At 41.1% G+C, this 21,466-nt stretch overlaps 1 protein-coding gene across 1 annotated transcript in view; it reads left to right on the top strand.

Annotated features, from left to right (window-relative positions):
* JAKMIP2 (janus kinase and microtubule interacting protein 2) overlaps positions 1–21,466 on the top strand; it is a 172,587-nt gene that overhangs the window by 87,173 nt on the left and 63,948 nt on the right. The window contains 1 exon segment of the mRNA XM_035713706.2: positions 13,974–14,248. Coding sequence (XP_035569599.1) covers positions 14,120–14,248 — 129 coding nt within the window. The 5' untranslated portion in view covers positions 13,974–14,119.

The following is a 21,466-nucleotide window of genomic DNA, read 5'->3' as shown; positions in this document are numbered from 1 at the left end:
CTCCTTTCATCTTTGCAAATTTGTAGATGTGCATAAGTGCTGCATTGTGCAGTGCTCAGCACATACAAAGTGCTCAGTAAAGAGAAGACGTGTTGAGTGATGATGAAGAAAATGATGGTGGTAAGTGGAATAAGAGTTCTTTTAGCTTAGAGAAGAAAAAGTCCTTCTACCCTCCATCCTAATCCAAATGACGTGTTGAGTGATGATGAAGAAAATGATGGTGGTAAGTGGAATAAGAGTTCTTTTAGCTTAGAGAAGAAAAAGTCCTTCTACCCTCCATCCTAATCCAAATGACCTCTCTTTCTGTCTGAACACTGGCAGTGGATTCCTATCTGGACCTCTAACCTCTAGTTCTTTTCTGTTCCATTCTGTCCTGCACACAATTTCAAGATTAATCTTCCTTTAACAAATTGGATCGTTCCTCTCCTCTTAAAAATGTTTATCAGATTCTTAGTAATTCTTAAACAAGACATAAATTCAGTATCTAGTCAGTGAACACACACAAAATTTACTCTCTTTATTTTTCCAGTTGTCCATCCCCATTGGTTCCCCACAATGAACTTTGTGCACCAGACACTGTGATTTATAATTTATTTCTCACACTTATCTTATACTTGTCCTAGCTTCCAGTCTTTTTTTGCTTCTTCCTGTTTGTCCTTCATGTCCCAGCCTTAACCATGAGGGACCTCCCTTTTGGTGAAGTCATTTAATTATTCAGAAATTTTTATTCAGAATCAACTTTGTGCCTGGCACTGTGCTAGGCACTGAAATTCAGCAAGGAGTCAGACAGAGCTGTTTCTTGCCTTCCTGCTGCTCTTCCCCTTGTTTGTGCATGTGTGTTTTCCCCACTCCTTTGGCATATAGTATATGCAGCTTTGTTTGGTACATACATAGTGCATCATCTTCAATTCTAACATTGTAACTGTGGTTCAAGACAGAGTTGTTGATCTGTTTTTTAAATCATTTTCCTACAGAATATAACATACGTTAAGGTTAGGTTGACTACTTTCCACTAGTCCTCCTTATGGTCTTGCTTTCAAGATCCCATCAAACGAAAAAAAAATGTAGTTATACATTGGCCTCTGGGATAAAACTCAAAACGGAATCCTAAATGTCAAAAAAGGAGTTATTTATATTGCTCTGTAATATACTACCTCATACCGTATTATAACGTAGGGAATATAGTGATAGCCAGAGTCTCGTCATTAGAATGTAGAAAATTAAATAAATTCTAATCAAACCATACAGCATATGTGGAAGTTATTTTATTCAAACTTGGTGTCCTCCTAAGTCATACTAATCAGTGTAAGTTTTTAAAAAATACGTTATTTATTTGAAAGAGAGAGTGAGAGAGCACAGCAGGGGTGGGGTTGGGGGGCATGTCTGCTCAGCAGACCCCCTGCTGAGCAAGGAGGCCAAGGCAGGGCTCAATCGCAGGACCCTGGGTCCTGACCTGAGTCAAAGGCAGACACTTAACTAACTGAGCTACCTAGGTGGCCCCAGTGTGAATCTTAATACAGATACTGTCCTGCCTTTTTTTTTTTTTAATAGCGGGTACACCTTATTCTCCTCCTATATATAGAAATTTCTGCTTATGTGTGACATTTTGCAAAAGTGGCTTAATGATAGTTTTTTTTTTTAATTCAAAGTCTTTGAAAACAAGGAAACAACAGAATAGGTAGGTTATGCATGTTTCACTTATACCTAAAATAGGAAAACTTGCTGTCACTTATAAATATAATTATCTGAAGACCACTTCCTTCAATGATTTGGGTATTTTTCTTTAATTTAATGTATCACTTTGTTTTTAATAAGAGTGTACATACAGAGCGAATGCCTGCCTTGGGTAGGGGCTCTGAGGCATTTTTCTTTCTGTCTGACCTTGAATACATAGTAATTTTCTACTGTATTTTAGATTTCTCCCCCATGTCCAGGGAAGTTGGTACTTCTCATTCTAACAGCTGTGGAATACTTTGAATCCAGGACAAAAGGACAATACAAATAAGACAACATACACTGAGAGAGTTACTTTGCTAGACTAGTCCTTATGAAAACCTTCTAAACCCAGACAAAAGAGCGCAGTGCAAGATGACTTATTGTTGAGTGAAATTGCGCTTGGGAGTATGGTAGATGGCAGCAAGGATTATGAAATCTCAACATATGACTTAAATAAAAATTCATTTAATTTTTATTGTTTATTTAACTGTTACGCCAGCTTTAACTTTTGCCTGAAATCAAAACAGTCATTCAAGGGCCCTTGCAAAGTAAAAGAAATTTCCCATAATAAATCTTGTTATAAATGATCTTTGGGCAGCCCAGGTGGCTCAGCGGTTTAGCGCTGCCTTCAGCCCAGGGCCTGATCCTGGAGACCCCTGATCCGGGAGACGTCAGGCTCTGTGCATGGAGCCTGCTTCTCCCTCTGCCTGTGTCTCTGCCTCTCTCTCTTTCTCTCTCTGTGTCTATCATGAATAGATAAATAAAATATTTTTTTAATGATCTTTGTAGAAATTGTGAAAGATCCTCAATCTCACTATTTTCCGTGAGTTCCAATCAATATTAATTCAATTGAACTTCGTGGTGGTCACTGTGACAGGTACTGTGAGTACAAAGATGAATTAGAAAATACAGTTTTACCCTTAAGTGGAACTCAGTCATCTAAAAAATACCTACAGTGTAAATGAATTATGGTCACAGCTTCCAAACTTTTCTTTCTGCATTTCTGTTTACCCATTTAGTCTGTTCCATCTTCAGTTGCCAGAGGATTGTTGCTAAATTCAAAATGTGATCAAGTCACTCCCCTGTATGAACGTTTGGTGACTACCCATTGCTGTGGGCGTGAAGTCCGAAGCTGAGACTGTTCTCCATCAGCCACTCTCTGCCTGCCTCTCTGAGCTCATCTCTGAGCTCTTGCCTGTATGTTTCTCCATAGCATCATTCATATACTCTTTTACCTGTAGACCTTCATACTCAGTGCTCTGTCCACCCTGAACATTCTTCTTTCCCCCTCCAACCTTTGCTGACTGATTCCTTCTCATGTCACACATCCTTTTTTTTTTTTTTTTTTTTTTGGTAGCACTTTCCCTAAACAGTCCTTTCTGGCCCACCAAGACTCTTATGATTCCTATCTCCTATCATATGTGCAACTACTACACTGTATAAAACTGCTGATTCCTCCTCTGCAAAGGTCAAGGACCCTGTGTCTCCTGTTTAGCACAGACATCCCCCGCTCATGATGCTTCATCATTTTATGTGAATTGATGAATAAATAAGTTGAAGAATGAATGACAAATACTATAAGAAATACCTTCAAAGTGAAAATGAAATCCAGATGAGGGGAAAAAGTTATTCCATCGGACCTAGGCCCTAAAGGATGTGTGGGAAGGGGGCATCTGGGTGGCGCAGTTAAGTGACCGACTCTTGGTTTCCACTTGGGTTGTGATCTTTGGGTCATGAGATCGAGCCCAGTGTTAGGCTCTGTGCTCAGTGCAGTCTGCTTGAGACTCTCCTTCCCTCTCTCTCTGCCCCCCCCCAATAAATCTTTTTTAAAAAAGGATGCATGGGAAGGAGTTCAACAGGATATTAAGAAAGGAAAAGGCATGCATGAGCAAAGCCAAGGGTTTGCAGAATAGAGCAGTACAGGATGAATCCTACCTGCTTCAGATCCCAAATTCGACATCACTTCTACCAACCCTTCCTAAGAAGCCTCCCTAAAGAGGTTAGATGTCTCTGGTATGTGTTCTAAGAGAGCTCTCTCTTATTTTACACTTTATGAAGTATGTTTCTGATGTAGTCTTAAATCTGAGGTCAAAAAAAAATATCTATTAGGAATAATAAGTTTTGGATTTTTTTTCCAGAGAGAGAGCATGAGCGAGGGTGGAAGTGGGGGAGAGGGGAGAGAGAAGCAGAGGGAGAGGGAAAAGCGGATTCTCCACTGAACAGGGAGCCCAGTTCGGGGCTCGATCCCAGGACTCTGGGATCCTACCTAAGCCAAAGGCCGACACTTAACCGACTAAGCCACCAAGGTGGCCCAGGTTTGGAGTTTTATTTAGCATTCTTTCATATGAAAAACTTAACATGTTAACTTTAAATAATTAATAATAAAAATTAAAATAATGATTGCTATTATAATCAGGTGATAAAGAAGGCATTACCGTGGAAGATGAGGAAAGAAAAACAAACATAAAAAAGACATACACGCCTGGCACCCTACAATCCTGAAGATGCATAATCTCTACCATAATGAATGTCAGCCTTTCAAATTCATTTTCTTCTAACAGATGTGTAATGGGTAAAAAGTCTTTTGACCCCATAGCCACACCACCACATTCCCTTTACATAGGGAAACTAGGACTCTAGTACTGCACTGGCTTAAACAGTAGCCCCCTGTCCTTTATATCAAATTGCTGTGTCAGATTCATGAATGCACAGTGAAACTGTTTTCGTATACAGAGAAAGGTTTAAGAAGTGATAATATGTCTTTGCCAGATCACCAGGAATCAGGTAAGCAGTTCAATTCATTCATTTTAAACACTAACAACATTTAACTTAAAGCATCATCTTTAAAAAAAAAAAAAAAAAAAGCGGGGGAGATGACTGAAACAAACTCCCAGGGCTTCGGTAGAGTAGAACATCCAAATACTAATCACAGAGAAGTGGTGAAGCGTTTAGCTTCACACATATGAACTTTAGCCCTTTGGTATTATAGTTGCCTTGCAAATCATGACTCAGAGGCAACAGCCTTATTGGAACCTCCAAGATTAATAATGACTTTATTCAGCTTATAGCTTAGGGCAGAACCAGCTGCAAAGCCAAGACTCCTGGGCATTCTGATCCTGTCAATGCAGGTCCCATTTCCCCAAAAGCATAAATACGAATTCCATTAGTCTTTCCAGGGATCTCTGTGCTTTTCCTAGCCTCTTTTTTTTTTTTTTTAACATGAACAGGTGATAAATGTGTTTCTTCTTCTCTTAAAATCTAAGCTAGCTTTTAGTAGTTAGAAAAATAATAGAAAAATAATAACCATGGTAATGATGATGATAACTTACTAATCATTTAACACACTTTAGCTCATTTATTCCTTATAAAAGCTCACTGCAGTAAATATATCTCTTTTTGCCTGCCTCTCCCCCTTCTTGTGTGAGTACTCTGTCAAATAAATAAATAAAATCTGTTTTTAAAAAGCCAGTTCTTCTGATTTCAGAGTCCAGTCTCTTAACCACTACATTCTACCATTCTATCTTCTAAGTCCCCAGCTGGCATTTGCACACCTTTGCCATCTCTTTAGCCTACTTACACCTAGAGCTGGCCTGTCCATCTTGTAAGAAATTGTTAATGTGTTAAGCTTTAGAAAGGGGCATCCTACTTGATCTTAGCTTGGGTCATAATCTCAGGTGGTGAGATCGAGCCCACCATTGGACTCATGTTGGGTTTGGAGACTGCCTGGGATTCTCTTTCTCTCTTTCCCTCTATTTCTTCCCCTTCACCACACCCATGCTAGCTCTCTCTCTGTCTCTCTCTCTCTTTTTCTGTCTTTAAAAAAAAAGAAGCAGCAGCTCTGAAGACTGACAGATGTGTATTTGAATTGCAGCTCTGCCATTTCTTAGCTGTGTAATTTTTTCAATCTCTGATCCTCAATTCCCTAAGAAATTATAGGAGTCAATATCTCCTATAATTGGAACAGTTCAGTGAGTTAATGTACCTAACATTAGTGTACCTTAGCATCATGCCTGGCACAGAGTAAGAGCCCAGTAAGGTACACAGCCTCATTCAGGCTCAGCTCACAGAACACCTTCTCTAACAAGCCTTCATCTTCCTCAGTTAAAACTAAGCCACTGCTCCAGCATTTACCAACTCTATCATTTATTGCTTTCTAGAATTTGTTTTCTCTTTACACATATCTCTCTTCTTTTATAGGCTTTTTTTTAGCCAATAAAGGGTAAGAATGATGCTTAGGTTTTTTAACATCTATTAAAAGGTAAGAACAGTGCTCAATAAAGTGACCACATTCTTAACCAAATATGTGACCATACTTCTGACAAAGAATTGTGGTATTCTAGGATGTGAGAGCCAGTAGTCCATGTAGTTGGACATCAGTATATTAGAATATCTAGGATGTTTTTACTTTCTTGGACAGACTATGCAACCAGCATTATATCCTATGATCAATAGTATATTCATCATATTTAAATATTTATAAATTAATTTAATGTTTCCAATTTCTTTTTTTTATGTTTCCAATTTCTTGATTTAAAAAAATTCCGGTATAGTCAATATACAGTGTTATATTAGTTTCAGGTATACAATATAATGATTCAACAATTCTATATATTACTTAGTGGTCCTCATGATAAGTGTGCCCTTAATCTTCTTCACCTATTTCATTCATGCCCTCACCCATCTTCCTTCTGGCAACCATCAGTTTGTTCTCTATAGTTAAGAGTTGTTTTTTTCGTTGGTCTCTTTTATTCCTTGTTTGTTTTTTTCTTAAATTCTACATATGAGTGAAATCATATAGTATTTGTCTTTCTCTGACTAACTTCATTTGCCATTATACCCTCTAGATCCATCCACGTTGCAAATGACAAGATTTTAGTCTGTTTTAAGGCCAAGTAATATTCTATTGCATATATATATATGTATTGCATGTATATATATATATATATACATATATACACACACACACACATATATATACACACACGTCAATCTTTTTTTAAGATTTATTCATTTATTTGAGAGAGTGCACAGGCAGGGGAAGGGGCAGAGGGAAAGAGAAGGGGGAAGCAGGCTCTCTGCTAAGCATGGGATCCTGACTCAGGGCTCCATCCTAGGACCCTGTGATCACAACCTGAGCCAAAACCAAGAGTTGGATGCTTAAACAACTAAGCTACCCAGGAACCCCCTACATATTCTTGTATCCCTGCATTTCCCTGCATCTATCATTGGGCATTTGGGCAGCTTCCATAATTTGGCTATCATAAATAATGCTGCAATAAACATAAGGGTGCATATATCTTTTCAAATTAGTGTTTTCAAATTCTTCAGGTAAATATCCAGTGGAATTACTGGATCATATGGTAATTTTATTTTTAATTTTTTGAGAAAACTCCATAATATTTTCCACAGTAGCTGTACCCAGTTTGCATTCCCACAAATTGTGCACAAGTGTTCCTTTTTTAATTTCTTGATTTTTTAATCTTGAAGTGTGCATGTCTTAAATAGAGAATAATGCTGAATGGGAATTTAAAACCTGGACATTTTGTTATAAAAAATAGCTGCTTGATGTTCCTAAACACTAAAACACATAAAAGGGCTAAAGCTGAGAGTAGATGATCTCAAGATTATTCCGAAGTCAGCATTTTACTTACAGTCTCCAGAAGTGATATGCAAGGAGAAACCATGGGGAAGAAGCAAAGAGGCCTCATCTGCTCATGTTAATGTCACTCACCTCTCTCTTTGGTTTCCCTGTCTCAATTTTGTTTTTTTCTTTTGTTTTTTTTTTGTTGTTGTTGTTGTTGTTGTTGTTTTGGTTTTTTTTTTTGCAGTTTTATACCTTTATTTGACAATCAGCGATTAGTTCTCATCCACATTAACAGTCTGTAGATTTTTGAAAGTGGTGACAGGTACGTAGGTAACCAGCGTGTAGAGCTTGTTTGGTGAATCTTCATCCTCATTACATTTTCTGGACAACCGCACACAGATATGGTATGGAACATTCCTTATTCCTTTGGCCCAGACAGCTTTGTTGAGTCTGGTGTCAATGCGCACATCTGGAGTTCCCATCTCCTTCATGGCAAATTTCTGGATCTCTTTGAGTGCCCAAGGGGCACGCTTCTTGAAACCCACTCCATGGATACGTTTGTGAATGTTGATGGTGTATTCTCTGGTCACTACCTCGTTGATGGCAGAACGGCCCTTCTTCTCGCCACCCTTCTTTGTGGGAGCCATTCTGCCAGGCCCTACTTGGAAAGGAAGCCCTGTCTCAATTTTGTGTCAGTGTTTAAATGAGTCTATAGAGAACCACAAATAAGAATAGCTTTGTTCTTATTTGAGGCCTTCCATAACTGTGGCACTTGAATTATTATTTTTTGCATATCTTCTTTCATTCTTATTCATTTTTTTTTAAGATTTTATTTATTTATTCATGAGAGACACAGAGAGAGAGAAACCGAGACAGAGGTGGAGGGAAAAGCAGGCTCCAAGCAGGGAGCCTGTCGTGGAACTCGATCCCGTGTCTCCAGGATCACGCCCTGGGCTGAAGGCGGCGCTAAACCGCTGAGCCACCCAGTTGCCCTTTCTTATTCAATTTAAACATCTTAGGGACAGCGCTTATAGGCTGGATCCCAGGACCCTGGGATCATGAACTGAGCCAAAGGCAGACTGCTTAAGTGACTGAGCCACCCAGGCACCACTAATTACCTGATATCTTTAAGGGGATTGACCCTTAGTTGAACAATGCTTCTGTTCCTCCTCCAAATCATCTGCTGTGTCAGACATTGTCATTGACACAGGCTCCTAGGGTGGTCCAGACATTCCACCTGCTTGCAGTGATAACTTCAGGCCTTCCTTTATACTCTCCAGCATACTTCAGGGGTGGTGTTCCTCTTCATGGCTGGCAACCTCTTCTCTGGAAGGCTGACCTCAGGCCATTTAAGCCAAGGTAGCATAAGTGTCTGTCAGCTGATGACTGGATAAATGAGATGCAGTTTTAGGGCAGCCCGGGTGGCTCAGCGGTTTAGCACCGCCTTCAGCCCAGGGCCTGATCCTGGAGACCCGCATTGGGCTCCCTGCATGGAGCCTGCTTCTCCGTCTGCTTGTGTCTCTGCCTCTCTCTCTCTCTCTCTCTCTGTCTCTCATGAATAAATAAATAAAAATCTTTTTAAAAAAGAAATGCAGTTTTAACCATACAATGGAATATTATTCAGCCACAAAAAGATATGAAATGTCTGTACAACATTATAATATGAATGAACCTTGAGAATATGCTACAGTGGAAGAAGCCAGTCACATATTGTATGATTCCATTTGATACAAAATGTTCAGAATAGCAAAATCTATAGAGACAAAAAATAGATTAGTGTTTGCCTAGGGCTGGGAGAGTTTGGTGAGGGATAAGAAACAACGGCTAACAGGTATAGGGTTTCTTTTTTAGAGTGATAAAAAGTTCTGAAATTCATTATGGTGATGATTATACAATATTGTGAATATGCTAAAACCACTGAATTAATACACTTTCAAAGTGTAAATTTTATATGTGAATTATATCAGTAAAGCTGTCCAAGGAGGGATGGAGGGGAAGGTAGCACAGCATGACAGACAATCATGAGATTGCCAGACACCCATCACAACTGGAAAAGACTTCACAAAGTTTCCCTTCACCAGGAGGATGTATGGAATCATCCTTGTGAAAGGATGCTTATTTATGGTATCCATAACAGTAACTTTCTGTGATGCTTTCTTTGTCTTGAACATGTTTCTAGCTTTTTAACCCTCTTCTTTTCCCTAGCCTTTATGGGACTAAGCTCAAAATAATTCCCAGACTAAAAAAAAAAAAAAAAAAAAAAATGAAGTCAGGTACATAGTATTAATAATTTTTGGGAAAGGATTGTGAATTAAAATATAAAATATGACTATGGCATTGCACATTTTTGCTGCAAGCAGTACAAGAAAGCTGTTATTCATTATTTACCTGTGGCAGAGAAGAATGTTCAAACCAGTAATAATGTTTAAAAGGAAGACACGATTCCATCAAAGTCTCCAAGTGTCAGAGTTGCCACATCCTTTTTCATTCTTATGGCCATGGTAGGTTCAGGGCTGCATTCTGTCTTGCCCCAACCAGTGAAGCATCCTGATTTCCTTCCTCCGGTCTAACCCTCCCTGGGAATTCACCGTCCATCATACTGCCTGAGCTACCTGTCTAAGATGCAAACATGGGGCAATGTGTAACCCAGGGCATTGCAGTCTAGATCGCAGTCTTGCATGAAGGCCTCCCCTGCCTATGAACTCAGTCATTTTAAGCAAGTTACTTCATCTCTCTGTGAATCATTTTTCCCTATATTTAGGGAGGATGAAATGAGAGCAGTATGTTAAGTGCTTGGTCCAATGTCGAGCTCATAGCAGCCAGCCAGTCACTATGAGTTTTTATGATTACACTTATATTCAAATGCTTCATTTCTACCTCATGAAATCTAACCATTATCAATGAAATCTAACCATCAGTCATGCGGGAACCTGTGCAGTCTAACCCAGATTATCTGCTCCCTGTTCACAACCTTCTCTAAATGCATCCGGCATATTTGTGACTCCCAGTACTTCTCAAGCAGTTTCTCTGCCATTCCTGTATCTCTAATCCGAAAAGCCCTTTCTTCATCCAGGAAGACTGTAAAGCTATGAAGTGACTGTGAAGCTTTTTTTTTTTTTTTTTAAGATTTTATTTATTTATTCATGAGAGACACACAGAGAGAGGCAGAGACATAGACAGAGGGAGAAGCAGGCTCCATGCAGGGAGCCCTATGTGGGACTCAATCACGCCCTGAGCCAAAGGCAGATGCTCAACCACTGAGCCACCCAGGCGTCCCGACTGTGAAGTTTTTCTCAAATTCCTTCTTTCTCTGTTCTGAGAACACTATAGGGGTTTGAGAGAGAGTTGGGAGTTATATTTTATAGGAAAAACAAACAGGACCCCCAATGGACTACAGGAAAGGAATGATGGATACCAGAAGAAAGGATGGCTTCTGAGCTTAGATCTGGAATGACTGGACCCATGGTGGTGCATTTATTAATATGGGAAAGCCTGGAGAGAATGAGACTGTGAGGGACTAGTAGTAAAGATATCCATGTTAATTAGGTTAGGTTTGATACACCAGTGGATTTGGTAAGTAAGATTTTGAATATGTGACTCGAGGTTTGGGGAATGGTTAGGGTTATGGGGAGTCAGTCATAACCCTATAAGTGGGGCCAGTGGAGATAACTTTGGAGAACCCAGAGGACCAGCAACATCTAAAGATCAGCTAGAGGAAGAGAAACCTGCTAAACAAAAACAGGTGATTTCACTCCCCTAACACTTGCTTTAAATTAAACACTGTCTCATTTATCCTTGTGCCTAATAGTGTTCATCATAAAAATCCAATAAATTCTTGTTAATTCATTTCAGTTTTATTTTTTTTAAGATTTTACTTATTTATTCATGAGAGACAGACAGAGAGAGAGAGAGAGAGAGAGAGAGAGGCAGAGGGAGAAGCAGACTCCATGTTCAGGAGCCTGACGTGGGACTCGATTCCGGGACTCCAGGATCACACCCTGGGCCGAAGGCAGGCGCTAAACCGCTGAGCCACTCAGGGATCCCTCATTTCAGTTTTAAAGGCAAAGAATGGTAGTCCCTTCATCTCCCAGCTATACACTTCAATGGTCTGACAACATTTGCAAAATAATCATGAAGAATGACTCTAGAATCCAGCTTAGGGAAGAGTGTGGTGGACATTTCCATTACTTTTGGAGACAGAATGGTCCTCCCTACCTCCTAACGTCTTCCTATCCCTTTCCTTAGGGTCACACTCCAGAGGGCATGGCCCTGCTCATGTGGTGATGGCAGAAAGCCCAGGATCTCAGCATGGTCCTGCAGGCTAAATACCAGGGGGCTTGAGAGAACAGCAGCTGCTGAAACATATGGGTGACCAGTAGGAATTCCCTTTAGTTTTGGACTGAAGTACCTCCATGTACACAATACCCCATTTTCTGAAAGATTGTGTGAGAAACTTCCTCTAGTATCTTGTTTATGTTTTTCCCATTGACTAACAATTAGTGTCCAAATTTTTTGATCTCCTTATTCCTGTGAAGCATTTAAGAATTTGTAAATCAAGACACGTCCCTCGTTTTGTCTCTTTTCTTGCTACTGTTCTGTTTAGGACTGCATCAGCTTTCATCTTGGTAAGATCAGTAGCCTTTTTTTTTTTTTTTTTTTTTTTTTTTTATCAGTAGCCTTCTTTCTCTGCAGTCTCCCCACCTCCAGTTTCTCCCAACTCCACCACCAGAATAACTACACCAAAGCATTTCCCTGTTAAGGTATCCACCTGCCAGGATCTTCAACAGCGTACCCACTGCTTACTGGAAATAAAAAAAAGATTACAAAATTTTAAGGTTGGCATTCCAGGTCCTCTGCAGTCTATCATTTCCAGGCAACCTCTCCAGCATTAGTGCCCATCAACCATACTCATGGGTTAATTGATTGGGCCCCCATTTTCCCTACAAAATACTTGCTGTGCCTTTTCTTTCCTGTATCTTAGCACCTGCCATTTCTTTCACCCAGGATGCCTCAACTGTTTCTATGTCCGTTGACCAATGCTGCCTTCTTCAAGAAGACTCCTTACTCACCTCATTGGGAGGAGTCGTTGTCTATACTTCTGAAACAACTAGTGTTTATTTTTTAAAGGCAGTAATCAGGTGATAATGATGATGATGATGATAATGATGAAGAAAGATAGATCGAGATAAAGGGTTTTTTGTTTGGTTTTTGTCTTGAGACTCATTTTCAATTTCAACGTAGTGTACCTACCACACTATAAAGAAGGAACGCAAACAATAATGACTGAATAAATGAGTTGCCCAATTCACCCAGTGTAATTAATCCTCACCTCTCACAGTTTATCCTTGTATGATTTGAGGTCTTTGTATATAGGATTTTCTTAAACTGTAAACTCTCTATGGGACATGAAGCCATCACATAGGTGAGTTCCGTTCACAAATACCAATTAAGGACCTGGTACATCCCAGATCTTATGATGGATTCTGAGAAGCAAGTTGTGAATAAGAAAATGCATTCCTGCCCTCACAAAGTTTACAGATTCATGGAGGTGTAACCACCATTAAATAATGAGGGCATATAATAATCTAGAGGTACTTCCAGGAGGAACTGATGTGGAAGCTGAGATTCGAAGGAAGCCATGAAAGCTAGCCAAACTAAACTCTAAGTGTGTGAGGCTGTGAGGATGAGGACCCAAGGGAGGACTTGTGAGGAGGCTGGGCAAAGCATGGAGAAAAATGAACAGGGTAAGGAAAGCCTTTATGGAAAGAGAGCAAGAATCAGAAAATTAAAGGGCATCTCTTGGACACCTGGGTGGCTTATTCAGTTAAGCCACTTTTTTTTTTTTAATTTCCTTTATTTATTCATGAGAGACACAGAGAGAGAGAGGTAGAGACACAGGCAGAGGGAGAAGCAGGCTCCAGGCAGGGCAGGGCGCCTGATATAGGACTCGATCCCGGGTCTCCAGGACCACGACCTGGGCCGAAGGCGGTGCTAAACCGCTGAGCCACCCGGGTTGCCCAAGTCACTGACTCTTGATCTCAGCTCTGGTCTTCATCTCGGCGTTGTGAGTTCAAGCCGCACATCAGGCTCCAAGTTGGGCATGGAGCCTACTTAAAATAAAGGCATTCATTTTTTTTTTCTTTTCGTTTCTTTTTTTTTTTTTTTTTTTTTAAGAGAGAGAGTCAATGGGAGGAGAAGAGGTGGATGAAGAAATAGAATCTTAAACAAGCTCCATGCTCAGCACAGAGTCCAGTTCGGGTTGTCTCAATCTCACGACCCTGAGATCATGACCTGTGTGGAAATCCAGAATAGGCTGCTTAACTGACTGAGCCACCCAGGCACTCCATAAAGGGGATTTCTTATGGCTGAGGAGTAATTGAGTGAATTGGAAGAGATAAGTCTAGGGCAGGTTTAGGCATAAAAAGCACTCCGAGATGTGAAAGTTTATTCTAATACTCATAGATCTTTGGAGGATTTCGAGCAGGGCATTGACATGACCAGACCGTATCTTCGGAAAGATGGCTCTAAATTCACGTGCCAAGTGGATGGGGGGATCTGGGGCCAGGAGCCGTCAGGTGCAGGGTCATACAGGCAGTTGGGGCCGAGGGACACAGCCTGGCCCTTGGCCCAGGTCCCTGCCACAGCAGTAACCGCCATCTCTGCCTCTCCCCAGGGCTTCCAGGGCAGCAGCTGAGGACACCTTACCACTGGAGCACCACGCAGTAGACGCTGAAACATCACACCCATGATAAGAAGCAGTAACATGGCAGCACCTGTTTGAAAGGCACTACAACACAAGATTCCCTTTAGAAAGGAACAATGTCCAAGAAAGGGCGAAATAAGGGCGAGAAGCCCGAAGCGCTCATCGTCGCCCTTCAAGCTGCTAATGAAGACCTCAGGACCAAGCTCACAGACATCCAGATCGAGCTGCATCAAGAGAAGTCCAAGGTGAGTGAGACCACATCCTTGAGAACGGCTCCAGCCCCCCTCTGCCCGCTGGCCCTCCCAGGGGCTCCTCTCCCCAGGTGCCGGGGAGAACAACAACCCTGTCCTTACGGAAATTCTCTTGTGTGTGGCAGAGGGACTCAGGCACAGGATCACAGAAGGTGAGGATAACATGCTTGTGAGACACGCCCGCCTCCTCTGGAAGCCTGGTTCAGGAAGCCAGGTCGAAACCCAGATGACCCGCACCCCCACTGCCTCCCAGCGCTTCATAGCAGTATGACCCTGGGCAAGTTCCACTCTGCCCTCTGTGCGAGCTCCCCACTATGGTACAGAGCAGTCTTTCTTAAGTATATCACATCAGGTCACCCCCCTGCTCAAACCCTTCAGTGGCTTCCTACCTTTCTCAAAGTCCAAGGATTTGGGCAGCCTGGGTGGCTCAGCGGTTTAGCGTCTGCCTTCGGCCCAGGACGTGATCTTGGAGTCCCAAGATCGAGTCCCACGTTGGGCTCCCTGCATGGAGCCTGCTTCTCCCTCTGCCTCTCTCTCTCTCTCTCTCTCTCTCTGTCTCTGTCTCTCATGAATAAATAAAAAAATCTTAAAAAATAAAAAATAAAGAAAACAAAGGATTGTCTCTACCACTACACTCTACCACTACAGGATGTTTCTTCCACCTCTCCTTGACTCATCTCCCACAGCTTTCGCCCTCCCTCCGGGTGACTCTGTTCCACCCATTTTGCTGGATCAAGAGATACGCTGATCACTTTTCGGGCCCTTGCCTGACTTCTCCCAGGCAGCTCTATGCCTCTTTTCAGGCATCTGCTCCACTACCTTTCGCCTACCACAGTGACTAAGACACAAGACTTGCTCTATCCAGTTACTCCCACAGTCTGATTATTTTGATTCATTTCATAGCGATTTATGTATTTATTCATTTATTCGTTTAGTGCTTATTTCTGCTGTCCAGTGTAATCTCCATGAAAGCAGAGTCTTACCTGACCTCTCTATCCCTAGAGCTTATATAAATGTCTAGAACTAAAAAGCATAGTTAGCATGGGTTAGCTGAATGAGTAGAGGAATGAATGATAGGTGATTCATTTCTTCTTCATCAGTAACATGTTACTGTCTCATAGTATATAGAGCAGTTATGATGATTAAATGAGAAAATTCATATCAAATGCTCCGAGAGATGCCTGACACACAGTAAACTGAACAGTCATTCATAGTAATATTCTTTCTAATATGCTCTACACATGAATCAGTTACTAACTAGACTTAGGAAATCCATCTTTACTTCTCTGAATCTTATCTCATAGTTGGATATGCTAACACTTATCTCTCACTGAAAGCATTTTCAAATACTCAACACACATAAGATATTTTTGTTCCCTCCAAACCAGAAACAGCCATGTCAGCATAAAGTTGCCCTATTTAGATAACTCTGTATTAACAAAAATAAATGTTCCTGGTCAAGCTATTGATCAAAAACCAATAAATATCCTTATTACTTTTTTTATCTATCTCTTCTTCCTTGACATGACCATTAGATTTTAATCATTTATTTTCCCCAAAATCTGTTTCTCCTGATTTCAGCAACAATAAAGCTTGGCTCTGCTATAAAGTCCCTTGCCGCCTGTCACAGCTAAGCCTTATAAAGGCTTGGAAGACCAGACCCCAGTGTAAAATTTGTAAATGAAGTCTTTTTCCATGAAGCTAAAAGGAATCTGATATCATAAAAACAAGCAAAAAGAACAAAACAAAACAAAAACATTTGTGTGAGAGTCAGAAGACCAGGGCATTGTGTTTATCCTTCCTCAGGGACAAGTTTAAGTGTCTCAGTATCTTGATCTGTAATTCAGATGACTGAGTCTGTTTCTCCATATCTGTATCTCTCAAGCATCACTGTGCATTAGAATAACCTGGGGGAACTTATTAAAAATTGAGACCTTTGGACCCACAATCAAGAATTTTGATAAAGCAGGTGTGGTGAGGGCCAGGACTTGCAATGCTAGCAGATGGTTCAGGCAATCCCAATGGAGGTTCAGGCAATTCCTCTGCCTTTGTGTTGGCAAACACACCACTCTAAGATTCCTTCCAGGTCTGACGGTCTAAGAACATTCCATTGCTTTTAACTTTCCCAGGAGCAACGTAACATTTCAAGGGAGGCAGACTCCTTTAATTGTAGTAACGACAGGATGACAAACTACATTCATAGGGAGAAGCCTGGTAACCATAAACTGATGCTGATTTACAGAGAGCAGACTCATGAGGTTTCAGAAAGGCAGAGGTCCTGCAGACCCTACCACTGCCCATTTCCCACACATTCAAGCCTTTTAAAAGGAGTAAGTAACTCTTGAGCGTGGACAGGGCTGCCTGTTTATCCAGGGCCCAGCACTGGTATCTAAGCCAGCAGGTAAAGCGTCATCTCCTCTTCCTCTGACAAGAGCCTGAAAGTCAGCCTTGTGTCCTTAACCTTCTCTCTGCTGGCTGCCCCCTGTCCCCCTCTCCGTGGCAGTTAATTACAGTCCCAGCACAGGGACTAAAAGGCCCACTGCCTGTCAGCCGACTTCCCCAGAGAGCAAAGGGAATTTAGAGGGCAAGCAAGTCAGAAAGCAATTTTATTAAAATAAATATGATTATGTTTCCAAAGGCCCAGGCTTCAAGAGAGAGAATATAAACAATGCCAAGATGTGAATTCATATTCTCAGTCTGGCTTCTAGGCTATAATGATAAAATAACAATTCGACTACTGGGAAATGGGCTAGTTAAAGAATGGAAACCTTTGAAGTGATGGAGCATTACTCATTTTTCCAGAAAGACACATCACCCCTTGACATTTACAGAACACACTGCAGACAGAGCAGTCATAAATGCTTTAACCTGACTATATAAATAGCCACACTGTATTGAATGTTTACTATCTGTCACACGCTGTAATAAGCACATTTCATCCTGACATAATCACACCTCTTTCACAGAGCACCTGAGTGACCCTGAGCAGGTTATAAAAATCCCTCTATATTTTCCTTTTCTCATCCATCAAATGGGACAATAGCATCGTCTGCTTCATACGGATATATGTGTGCATGTTGGTCTTGAGCGATTACTTTGTGTCAAGCATGTTAAGTGTAATCATGTTAAGTGATTCGAGGGGCGCCTGGGTGGCTCATTTGGTTTAGTGTCCAATTCTTGGTTTCAGCTCAGGTCCTGATCTCAGGGTCCTGGGATCGAGCCTTGTGGTGGAATCTGTGCTCACAGCAGAGACTGCTTGTCCCCATACTTCCCCCTTTGCCCCTCCTTCCACTCGTGCTCTCTCTCTCAAATAAATAAATAAAATCTTTTTTTTTTTTTTTTTTAAGTATTATTATTTAGGGCAGCCCAGGTGGCTCAGCAGTTTGGTGCCGCCTTCAGCCCGGGGTGTGATCCTGGAGACCCGGGATCGAGTCCCATGTCGGGCTCCCTGAATGGAGCCTGCTTCTCCCTTTGCCTGTGTCTCTGCGCCTCTCTCTCTCTCTCTCTCATTCTGTGTCTCTCATGAATAAATAAATAAAATCTTAAAAAAAAAGTATTATGATTTAATTATAAGTGGATGTTGTTTTCCCCATTTTACAGATGAGGAAACTGAGATTCAATGAAGTAAAGTAACTCACCCAGTGTCGCCTGATAGGAGGTGGGAGAGCTAGTTCTTCAACTCCCTTTGCTTCTCTTCCAGAGTCTCTGCTCATGTTTTCTTTTTTGATATATTTTCCCTAATTATATTGAGATTTAATCGATATATAATATTGTATTCATTTTAGGTGTACAATGTAGTGATTTGACCTATGTATACATTATAAAATGATGACAAGTCTACTCAACATCCATCATCTCATAGTTGTAATTCTTTTTTCTTGTGATAAGAACTCGTAAGATCTCTCTTCACAACTTCCAGATATATAATAAAGTATTGTTGACTATAGTCACTATGGTGACCATTACTCTCCAGAACAAATTTATCTTGTAACTAGAAGTTTGTCCCTTTTGGTCCCCTTCCCCCATTTTCCCCACACCTAGCCCCCTGCCTCTGACAGCCACCCTCATCTCTGTATTTGTAGGTTCAAATTTTTTAGATTCCACATATAAGTGAGATCACACAGTATTTGTTTTTCTGTCTCTGACTTATTTCACTTAGCAAAATCTCTCAAGGCTCATCTATGTTGTTGCTACTGGCAGGATTTCTTCCTTTTTAATGGCTTAATAACATTCCATTGTGCATGTGTGTATATATTATATACATATATGTATTATATGTATATAGTATGCATACATTTTCTTTATCCATTCATCCATTGATGGGCTTCGGTTGTTTCCATGTCTTGCAGAACCTATCCTCTTAAAAAAATGTGAAGGTCTGGAAAAAACTGGAAACCTTAGCAAAGGAAGAGAGAATATCAGAAGTTTACTCTCCACTATTAAGCAAATTTCAAATGAAGAAACAAAGTGCTGGGGGTGGGTGTAGGAACATACTTGAATCCTTCTCTCATAGACCTCTCTGCATTTCCACTGCAGGGAAATGAAACAAAAATAGGAGACATAATCAACATCTACTGAATAGAAATTTGTCTAAAAGATTTACTAAGCACTGATAGGAATAAACAGGTAAATAGGTCATTTTGACTGAACTCCAAGCATAATGCCTGAGAAGGTGGAACTATGGGGCCCCGTGGTGAAGAGGAGAGAACACAGTGGGACCACGGTGCCGTGTCTCCTTGCATTTCTGAGCCTGCATTTTCCCATCTATGAAATGAGTGGATTGTGGAGAGCATAGAGGTGCTATAGTCCTTCCAAAATGGTAGGGATTATATATATATAATCTTCTTTATCCATTCATCTGTCAAGGTTACATCTGAGACCGTGCATCTTCTTAAGCTATCCCCTAAGTAAAGTGTGCTTAGTGCTTTGAATGCTGCCTGGCATATAGGAGATGTTCAATACTATTTGTTGAATATATTTTCATGTTCCCTTTTTAAAACTTTCCCAACAACCCATGGCATAAATACTATGGCAGTATTTATTTAGATTGAAAACCCAGGGCTTGGGCAAGGAAAGAATTTCCACCCAGTTCTGGTTTGGGTTTTTTTGTTTTTGTTTTTGGGGAATTTTTTTTTTTTTTTTTTGGACCAGTACCCTGAGCCAGGAGCCTTTGGTGTTTTCTATTGTTTGTCTCTCCTATGGACAGCATGAGGCCATGATCTGCTTCCCAGGGGTATGTGCTCACTAAGATTGCTGAGAAACATGGAATCCACCCACCAATTCTCTAGAGCTTCCTACTTTCCCTCAGAGTCAGGCTGCAGCTTCCCTGAACCCCATGGGCACAGTGCCAGAGGGCTTGGAGGCCCAGGAGCAGACAACAGGGCTCTGAGCTGGAGGCAGCAAAGCAGCAAGCCTGGGTTGCAAGTCTGGAGGAATGTGCTCCAGACAGGAGTTTACGCTTCTAGAACAGCCCTCAGACTGCAGAGCACTTTTAGTCCTCCCAGCAAGCCTGAGAGAAAGGCACCGTGTGATTACTATTCTAATTTCACTGAGAAAGAAAATGAGTTCTGTTTAACTGATGTGCTCCCAATGACACAGCAAGTAGAGGAGCCAAAATGGGAGTTCCCAAATGACTTGGGTAAAGCTGAATATCTTGTTGCCTCTAGAACTCCCAGAAAATCAGCCAACCTTTGTCCTCAAGGGGTCTGCTCCAGAGCCTCCATGTTCAGGGCCCCAGTTTGAGATGCAGTATTTCTTTATGCACTTTTAGTTGTGTGTTCAGGAAGTGTCGTGCCTATAAGGAAGAAATGAAAAAATAAAATAAATAAATAAATAAATAAATAAATAAATAAATAAATGCCATTGTACCTCTACAGGTTGTATAAAATTTCTACAAACGACCTTTGTATGGTGGCAGCTTTTCCCTCCTTCACATCTCCTGGCTGCGAGTTACTTAGTGCCCATGAGACTCCCTGCCTGCCTACTGTGAGTTTAGATGTCCTGGAACTTCCAACACAGATAATCCACACCAAAGCTTATGTTAGCTTGTCTTGCCTAGATAACCTCTCAACTTCCTCACTTTGGACAAGGCCATCCAATTTTTTAATCCTAGATTTCTAAGGTCACATTCAAGCTCAAACATCACCATCTTTATCTTGGCAGAATTTACACTGGCTTTCGAAGGCCAGAATGGGGTAGGCGTGAATGTTCTCCTTCTGACACAGTGTAAGTTCTCCCTAGTAGGATTAAATTTTCCTAGTGATTTTTTTCTTCCATAAAACTTCCAGGGCAGAAGGTCACCCCCTTGCCCTGTCCCACCCCACATCGCACTCCTGTGCACACATCATTTGAATTTCTTCCGAGTTAAGATTAGATGCCACCAATGCCAGGGAACTCAAAATATCCTCAGGAAACCCAATTTTGCCTTTGTTTTCAAGGTTTCTGTTAGGGAAATAGTTATTATGGTCTTAAAATATAGTAATAGTCATGTTAGTCTTATCCTGATAATATGGATTCTTGTTATTTCTGTTGTTGGTATTAATATAGCATTGCATGACATAATAGTATAGGTATGCACAATATATTCATCAAAATTCATATTGTACTATTTAACCATGTATTAATAATTACTCATCTCTCAGGTATTCCAGCCTCTCCAAAGTACTTTTGATAGGGCAGTACTTTTGGCTCAGTGGTTTAGCACTGCCTTCAGCCCAGGGCGTGATCCTGGGAGACCCAGGATCAAGTCCCACGTCGGGCTCCCTGCATGGAGCCTACTTCTCCCTCTGCCTGTGTCTCTGCCTCTCTTTCTCTGTGTATCTCATGAATAAATATATAAAGTCTTTATAAAAGGAAAAAGAAAAAACAAAATACTTTTGATATATTATCTAAGTCAGCCTTCATCATGACCATATTGGGAATGAGACCCCAAAATCCACTTTACACATAAGAAAACAGAGGCCTGGGGGAGGTAAACAGCTTGCTAGACGTTTCAGAGTGAACAAGGAGCTGGTGTCTGTGTGGCTCAGTCTGTTGAGCCGGACTCTTGGTTTCGGCTCTGGTCACGATCTCAGGGTCATGAGATTGATCTTTGTAAGAACCCTGCATTGGGCTCCGGGCTCATCCTAGAGTTTGCTTCTCCCTCCCCTTCTGCCCCTCCCCCAGCTGATGCGTGCACATGCACTCTCTTAATAGGTACATACATACATGCAT

This window comes from Canis lupus, chromosome 2 (genome assembly GCF_003254725.2).
Source record: "Canis lupus dingo isolate Sandy chromosome 2, ASM325472v2, whole genome shotgun sequence".
Classification (NCBI taxonomy): Eukaryota; Metazoa; Chordata; class Mammalia; order Carnivora; family Canidae; genus Canis; species Canis lupus.
The sequence above is the reverse complement of the archived record's forward strand: the minus strand, read 5'-3'. Positions and strand labels throughout refer to the sequence as shown.